Genomic DNA, 8,703 nt, shown 5'->3' with positions numbered 1-8,703 from the left:
GTCTGCTTCGACTCCACTTACCTTACTAACCAATACGAACTTCCCTTCTCAAATTTTGTGGGTGTCAACCACCATGGTTAGACTATCTTATTAGGCTGTGCTTTGGTATCACATGAGAATGCAGAGACATTTGAGTGGCTATTTAAGACATGGTTGTCTTGCATGAGGGGAAAGCGGCCGGCGGCTATCATGACAAATCAAGATCCAGCGATGAGGAAGGCAATAAGAGCCGTGTTCCCTATGCCGGAAACACGTCATAGGTGGTGTATGTGGCACATCATGAAAAAGTTTGGTACGAAGTTGGGTGCTGTAAAAGATTACGAAGTTGTGAAAGATGCCTTGCAAGGTGTGATCTACAACAACATTACACCTGATGAGTTTGTTGAATCCTGGTGGGAAGTGATGAATAAGTTCATGCTAGAACAATATGAGTGCTACGACTGGCTGGAAGGTTAGTAGCTCCTTAATTCATTTTTTATTTGTGATTCTGAAATATTCACTGTTAGTTACTGAAAGAGGATTCAGTAGTGGAAGTTGTTTTCTGGAAAAAAAATGCAATTGACTACCAATTTAGCTAAAGATGGTACCATTCTAGTTACAGATGGTACCATTGTAGACAGAAAAGGTACTAAAGAGTGATGTATGTATTACCATCCTAGTCAAAGATAGTACCACAGCTGACATTTAGATAAATAAACAATCTGGAAGTGGAAAGTATAATTATGCACTTTTGTGGACTGATTATTTTGATTTGTTGTACATAAGCATTTATTGTGTTGTTGGTTTTGTCTTATTCCTTCTTGGGTTGGTTTTGTTTGATCTTGTACATATAACCAAATTTTAAAGGTGATTTTTTTCTTTAAGCTGGCGGGTGAGCTCAGTTTAGTAACATTTGCTTGGTTTTGTTGTGTTGAGGTAGGTCTATACGAGGAGCGAGAGATGTGGATTCCTGCATATGTAAAAGGGGTATTTTGGGCAGGAATGCAGACTACTCAACGTGTTGAGAGCATAAATAGTTTTTTTTATGGTTATATTAATTTCCATACCCGGTTGTGTGAGTTTGCTCCTAATTATATTAAGGCGATGGAGAGCCGAGCTAATGATGAGCAGGAAGCGGATGCTAATTGTGCACGATTTGTTAGGCCTCTAATATCGGAATTTGCCTTAGAACGTAAATTCCAGAAGGTGTACATGGATGCAAAGTTTGTGGAAGTTCAAAACCAGTGCAACCGTGTAGCATATCTCACCCTTGTGTCAAAGAAGTCATTGTCACAAAAGGAGGAGGAGTATGTGTTTTCAGATCGTGTGTGGATTTATTGCAAGAGTAAGAAGAAGGAGATTCCCCTAAAAGGGCGGTTGAAGGAATATATTGTTCTGTATAATACAGAAAGGAAAGAGGCAAACTGTGACTGTCGACATTTTGAATGTCATGGAATTATTTGCAGGCATATAATAAAGGTGTTAAACATGAGTGGAGTGACTGAAGTTCCATCCATGTATGTTGTGGATAGGTGGAGAAAGGACATAAGTAGGAAACATATGCTTGTCAAAGTTGCGTACCACGACGCATCAAAAACAGAGGATGTGCGAAAATATGATCAGCTTATGTTAGCACTTGAACCTATTGTACTTCGGGCTTCTGCATCTAATGAAGCAATGGAAGTGCTCATGGACTTGATTCAGCTTATGAGCCTAAAAGTCGATGAGTTGCAGGTGTTGGCTGAGGGGTCAGGCCAAGGTTCGGGTGGTGAAGAAAGGCCTCCTAGTGGTGAAATGGAGCCTGTGAAACATGGTGTACCTCCAACTTCCTTAACCCTAAGCTCAGTTAACAAGGGCAGTGTTGTAGGTTCAACGGATACACCAAATACTTCTCCATGTGTGGAAGATCCAGAACCTCGGGGTAATAATAAGAAGGGGAGACCTCGAACAACACGTTACGTATCTCCAGTGGAAAAGGCCATGGCTAAGGTACCGAAGACAGGGGGCAAAAAGAAACTGGGCAAGGGACATGAGAACGAAGTACAATACGGTCATGGGAATCCCTATCCACCTGAGTTCATGCAACAACAAGTAAGTTGAACTGCTTTAAGTGTTTTAGTATTGTGCCAAATCTTTTCCGTTTTTTTTATTATTCACTATCTAAGTGATTACATTAATACAGGTTGGTTTCCCAAATGTATTACCTTCTCTGCACCATATTGGGAATATGTTCCCCAATAATCAGGTAACTATAATTTGAGTAAAGTGTATATTTTAGTGTGTTGTTAAGTGTTGGTGTTGGAGATGATTGTATTCATAGTTGTGGTATTTATATGAATATATAGGTGAACAACCAAGGATACTTTGCTGGTGACCCGTTGGTGTTCACCGGAAGTGGGAGTGGTCCTTCCAGGAGGGTGCTGGCTGGTGGGATACATATGAGCCAGCATAGTGAGGCAGTTGGTTACTTCACCGCCAACAATGCGTATGGTCAAGTCCAATTTGGTGATGGCAGCCATTTTATCAACCCGGCGCATGTGCCCAACAATAGCATACAAAATCCACATTCGCATACCCTTATGCAAAATCCAAATCCACATTTTCGAAATCTACATCCCCATCCTAGTTTCTCCTTTAATAATGGTTGACTTTATCGAACTTGGTTGTTGTGCTGTTATGAGTCGTTGTTATGAATTATTGTGTTTTTTTTGTGTATTGTTGTAATATTTAATTACTATTTTAAAATGTCCTGGATGTGGTACAAAAGTAGGCTAATGGTATTTAACTAACATGTGATGGAATGCATTACATACCATCTAGCCCTTGGAAAGGTATGCCAAACCACAAGCATCAAAACCAATGAGGATGTCAATTATACCATCATAGGACATGCTTAAATCACGGTTGTGTGGGTGTTTACGTGTTGCATGTACTTGCATGTACTTGTGGATAATGTAATCCAAAGGCATTATCCACATATATATCCTAGTCCCCCCTATATATAAAAGTAGTGAAAAAATTATACCCACAGTTATGAAAATGAATAAAAAATGTAAGACCAAATGTCAAAGATTAGACTTGGTCTTAGAAGGTGGTGTACGCATCGGTGAGGTAACTGAAATTTACGGTGAAAGTGGCGTGGGTAAAACACAAATATGCTTGCAGTTGGTATTGAATTGTACGTTGTTGCCGGAAGATGGTGGCTTATATGGATCCTCTATTTACATACAAGCGTGCCCGGTGTTTCCGGTTAAGAGGCTTAGTCAGATAAGTACACATCTTTTACAACACCACTCCATTGTTGAAAATCCACTTAGTTTGGTTCAAGTGAAGAAGGTTGACAATTCTCAACAAATTCTATTAGTGTTGAACCAAGTGGAGCAAATGGTGTTGCAGTCACATGAAGGATGTAGGCACACCAGGGTAGTCGTGCTTGATTCTATAACACATTTATTCCGCGACGACCATGACAACACATCTAAGGGATATTACGAACGGCATCGAACGTTACTGGCCGTAGCTAGAAAAATGAAACAAATCGCTGAAAGTTACAGCATTGCACTCATTGTCGTGAACGAGGTCACAGATGTGTTCGACGCAGCGTTTAGTTCGGGGAGCTTGTCCTTGAAAACCTTTACGTTCGGGCCGGGAGGTCAAAGCATCCTTGGGGACTGCCTGGGGGGAGGGTTTTATTCCAAATAAGATGTTCATTTCAAAGCAATTCAACACAGACACTCAGTCATGGTACAGGGAGTGGATGGTAGTAAAGAGCAGCTCCCCACACCTTCAAGGGCGACGTTGTCCCTTTAGTGTAACAGCTACGGGTTTGTCAGATTAGAGGCATTGCATGTTATACTATCGTAGAGGTTAATGGTACTAATAATGTCCCACACTATACCATCCCGACTGTGTGTGGATGGTATCTTTTTCAATAAGGATGGTATCATATGGAGGTCAATAATACTATCTTATACATGGTGGGTAATTACATACCTTCCAGACCATAATTGGTACCACACACATTAGTGTATTTGCTGTAATAAAAGTGATTTCAATTATTTGAATGTGTTACCTAGGCGAGGTATACTAAAAGTTTGTGATACATGTCTTTTACGAGTTAGTGTGATAGTACTCAGTACCATGTTTATGCTAGATGGTATACTATTTGAATATATTACAAATACCAATCTAGCTTAGGATGGTATTGTTAAATGTGCAGTACACTAGCACATAAATCCGTACATGACATTAACAGCATACCAACAACTTGAATTAAAGAAAGTGCATCCTCAGAATTAATACATTATACCCATATTGTACTTGCAACCTAAACAAAATATAATAGTGTACTCTCCAAATGTTGAATTGAAACATTGTTTGCTAAATTGTTACATTTTATATTTTATCAAATTTGATCATGGGAAAAAAAGAACACGATGAGTCTTCGTCAACCCATAAAAGAGTCACAAGGAGCATGACCCGCAGGTACATGTATGCCGAAAAGGGAAAAGCTAAGGTTGAAGATTTCGACATATGCAAGGAACTGGAAGAACCGGGAGAGAGGGATGTCAAAGATTCCATAGGTGCCATAGTTCTCGAGAACCGGTCGAAGAATCTAATTCGGCCATTTCAACTAGCTGTTTACAGTGGTAAAGGTTCGGGTGCTATACGCGGTTTAAGGTTTCATCCCGATTATCCTTACTTGACTCTACTAGAACTAGGGCCTGGGAGAGAGTTTAGAAAGGATGCATATTGCTTGTTGTTTTACCTACTAGATGTTTACAAAATGGCTTTTATTTTTGATGTTTACAAAACTCTATTTGAGGGCTGGCTGAGAACAACGGTAGTTTTAACTTATTTAACATCTTTACATTTATTTATGTGATACCATTTGCGGTCTTAATTATACCGTTGTATGTGAGAATGGGGTTTCTCCAACACCAACATAGGTGGTGGTAATTTCTTGAACACCCGAACACATATATCAATAGATAAAGAAGTAATGCATTTATCATTTATGAACGATCAGTTCCATTTACTTCATTTAATGGAAGTGACTGAAAGAGATGAGCTTTCTGATGCTTTTATTCCCATCAAGAGTTATTGCATTGAAGGAAATACACATTTAATGAGAATCTTGTTAAAGGTGACTTCTCATTTAATGAAGTGTGTACTCCACTTTTATTACAACACATACACTAAATTTAGTGACTAGGGATTCTTTCACCCTCCTCTCACCTTATTTAATTATAACAATTACACATAACCAATTATACATTATAAAAAAGGAATAAAAATGGAAAATACCAACGAACACCAGGTTAGTATGAATACATTACTAACAATTGGCTAGATGGTACCTAGTATGACAAACATTAATTGAGAATAAAGATAGGTTTTTGATAACACAACATATGATCAGTGTTTTCCCCTCTACTGTTCAACAGCGTTTGGTAGTCTTTCCTCATTGGCTGGTGAAAATATGTGTACGTAAAATAAAGCGTCGGTGGCATAATAAACCTTTAGTGTCTCACCTGCAACAATGGTGTTATCAGCGACAAATGTGTCCCACCCAAGGTGGAGAAACACTGGATTTTGCGAAGTAACTTCAGTCCTAGAAAGAGTTACATCCCATACCCGACCCTTATTAACACGCATTACCCTAGCCACGTCTGTGGGGCGATGTAGCCACGGTCTCCATGCGACCGGTAAAGGCTGAACAAATAAAGATTTATCGTTACATGCACAATAATATAACCACATAGTAACAATGAAATGATTGAATGAATGATCATGTTAAATCTTACCAGTTTTTCTTTCATGCCTTTTTTGAATATTATCGTCGTGCATTCGAGATTTTCGTACTCCATTTTCAGCTTGGAGAATGATGACAATATGGTATCATTTAACTAAAACCAATGGCCCTTTTATAGCGGATTTTTTTCAACTAAGTTGAAAATTTGTTGAAAGTTAGGTCCAAAAATAGTTGCAAAATTTATTCAACAGCTCTACAACTCATAAAAAGGAGGGGCAGCATTAAGTTGTGTGGTGTGAACAATGTCCTCCATAACGTTGAATAATGGTGTGCGAACAACATCATACGTCATACCATCGTATACATGATGCAAAATGATAACATGAAAAGTAACACCATCATACAAACAAATTCATTACGTGATACCATCTACATGCTATTACCACACTGATCACATCTAAGATGATCTTACCATTACAAAAGTGATCACATACCATCTAAAATGATCTTGCCATTACAAAAGGGTTACTTTAAAATGTAATTGAAAAACAATAAACACGAGCGTAAAATATAATTCACTAATATAAGTACCATAATGCATCAGATGGTTCCATAATGGTACCATACTCATGTTTACAATAATATATATTCAAAATAAAGCACCACCACAAATCATATTAGTACCAAGTACTTTCTAATTGGTATTAGCAAACATGGCAATGAGGTACCATCTAAAATAAGCTCTGATTTTTTTGGAACTCTTATTCCCATTGACTGATTGTCCGAATAGTTGTTTCAGTGACCTCCTGCTAGTGGGTGATGCACCCACGAGCTCCCTGCAAAAGTTGATAAAATTCGTAGTGAGACAACTACTAACCACAAATTGGATGGTATGAAGAATGCACCAATATAAATAATTTTTAATCTTACGTGGAACGAAAGGTTAACAACTTGCTGAACTATCTGTGGTACATCCGGGTGTTTGAGTGGATGGGCCATAGGTTGAACTTCACCTTTGCCCCAAAGCACCACTACACCACCCGGTGAAGCTATAGGACCATACAAGTCCAACTCATAAGTCAAAGGGAGTGCTAGTTTAATAAGTAGCAGATCTTTATACCTGTTACGGCTTTCTGTCACTACCATTATGGTTGGTTGGTGACGTTGATAAAGTTCATAGAAATGACGTACAAAACATGGACGGTTCATTCCTCTAGCATTCCAGAAAACAATTTTTTTCCCTTTTGGAATGATCGGTGTTGAGCTGGAGTACGGTGAAGTTGGAGCAGCCTTAATTTTGTGGACATGGAAACGCAGTTGCCGCTTTTTGGAATATGAAAAATACACTTGGACATGCAACACCACCGCAACAGTAGCCAATTCCATTACATGGATAGAATCAGTGAAAGAACCAACAAAGATCGGAGATGTCTTCGTTGGTACAGCATACATAGCCAAATTATCAAATTGGTATTGGGGTTTTGGATCAAATATTGGTAGTAAATTTTCAGGAATCAAGCCTTGTCCCAAGTTTTGTAATTCCCACTGAAGATAATCCCACCAACCCCTATGCATGCAATACAAATCACACAAAAAAGGTAAGTGACTAGGGAAGATTTTCTCACCTGATGGTATGAGCATGAACCGTCCTATGAAAGGCTCCCAATAAACCGCAGAAGACAACAAAGAAACCCTTAACTCGACTAGTTCTATTGGATCCACGCGATCAATATCATCGTACTTCTTGTAATACACCGTGTTGTTGATATCAAAGTCTACCTCACATGTCTCTAGAGGCTTAAGATACATAACATAAGGTGGATGATACGGAATTCGTGTACTAGGGGATAATTGGGTGGATTTTAACTTACTACAAATATTTGGAGAAGTTGTCATTTTAAAAGAAATGATATATCCTGAACATATACATTTACAAGATCTACCACCCCATATTTATAGTCCAACATTAAATTCACAATAAATGCAACTACAACGCCATTTACTCCATCCAATTATGACCCCTGCACGTAAAACAGGAGAAACACCATCAAAGACCTATTACAACCATTTTAGTACAACATAACACCAACAGAACTATGAAGGTGTTTTCTATGTTATACGATGGTTTCAATACAATACCATCCTGAATAAAAAAGGAAGTACCCATGGTTCAGGATGGTATAAGTATATTTTGGTGATGATAATATAATACGGTAATTCAACACAGCCCATTAATAATAATATTGTTAGTGTATATTAAGTCGTTTATTAACTAACCCTTTTTCTCCATGTAATCCATGTAATTCAACATAGCCCATAAGAATATAAGGTCTCTGTATTTAGTTTTGACCTGAAGTACTTTCTATCTTGATGGAGATGTATAGTGAGTTGGTGATTTAGATGTTCTGATTATTCCACTAATCTAGGTATAACAGGATGGTATATCGAATAAAAAAGGGAACTATCCATGGTCCAATATAATAAGGAACGGAACTAATATATCGAATAAAAAAGGGAACTATCCATGGTCCAATATATTATGGTCCAATAAGTATATTATGGTGATGATAGTATAATATGGTACCATCTATGGTCTAGATGGTGTAATATGGTGATGGTATAATATGGTGATGATGGTATAAGATAGTACCATGTATGAGAATTTGGTACCAACTATGGCCTGGATGGTATATAATTACCTTTATGGGAAAGTACTTATGACCTCCATATGATACCATCCTAATTGTAAAATGTACCATGTATAGTCAGGATGGTATATAATTACCCACAATGTATATCAAAGTACCAATGACCTCGCAATTGGAGACCTCTCCTTAGGGGCTTTCCTAACAAAACCCCTATTAGTGGCATTCAAAATGCTCTCAAATCTCTCCAGATAGGGCTTCAATATTTTCACCACCTACAATACATAAAGATCAATACACACAGATGGCCAGTACAAACAACAA

General features: G+C 38.1%; 1 protein-coding gene across 1 annotated transcript; it reads left to right on the top strand.

The window, feature by feature from the left end:
* The first annotated feature begins 3,018 nt into the window (after positions 1-3,018).
* LOC145571283 (DNA repair protein XRCC3 homolog) lies at positions 3,019-3,681 on the top strand. The gene has a single exon (XM_081630346.1). The coding sequence runs from the start codon at positions 3,019-3,021 to the stop codon at positions 3,679-3,681; it is 663 nt and encodes a 220-aa protein (XP_081486472.1).
* Positions 3,682-8,703: the final 5,022 nt, after the last annotated feature.

The sequence above is a fragment of the Chenopodium album genome, chromosome 12 (assembly GCF_948465745.1).
Source record: "Chenopodium album chromosome 12, dcCheAlbu1.1, whole genome shotgun sequence".
NCBI classification, from domain to species: domain Eukaryota; kingdom Viridiplantae; phylum Streptophyta; class Magnoliopsida; order Caryophyllales; family Amaranthaceae; genus Chenopodium; species Chenopodium album.
Note: the sequence above shows the minus strand (reverse complement) of the source record. Positions and strands in the feature narration are given on the sequence as shown.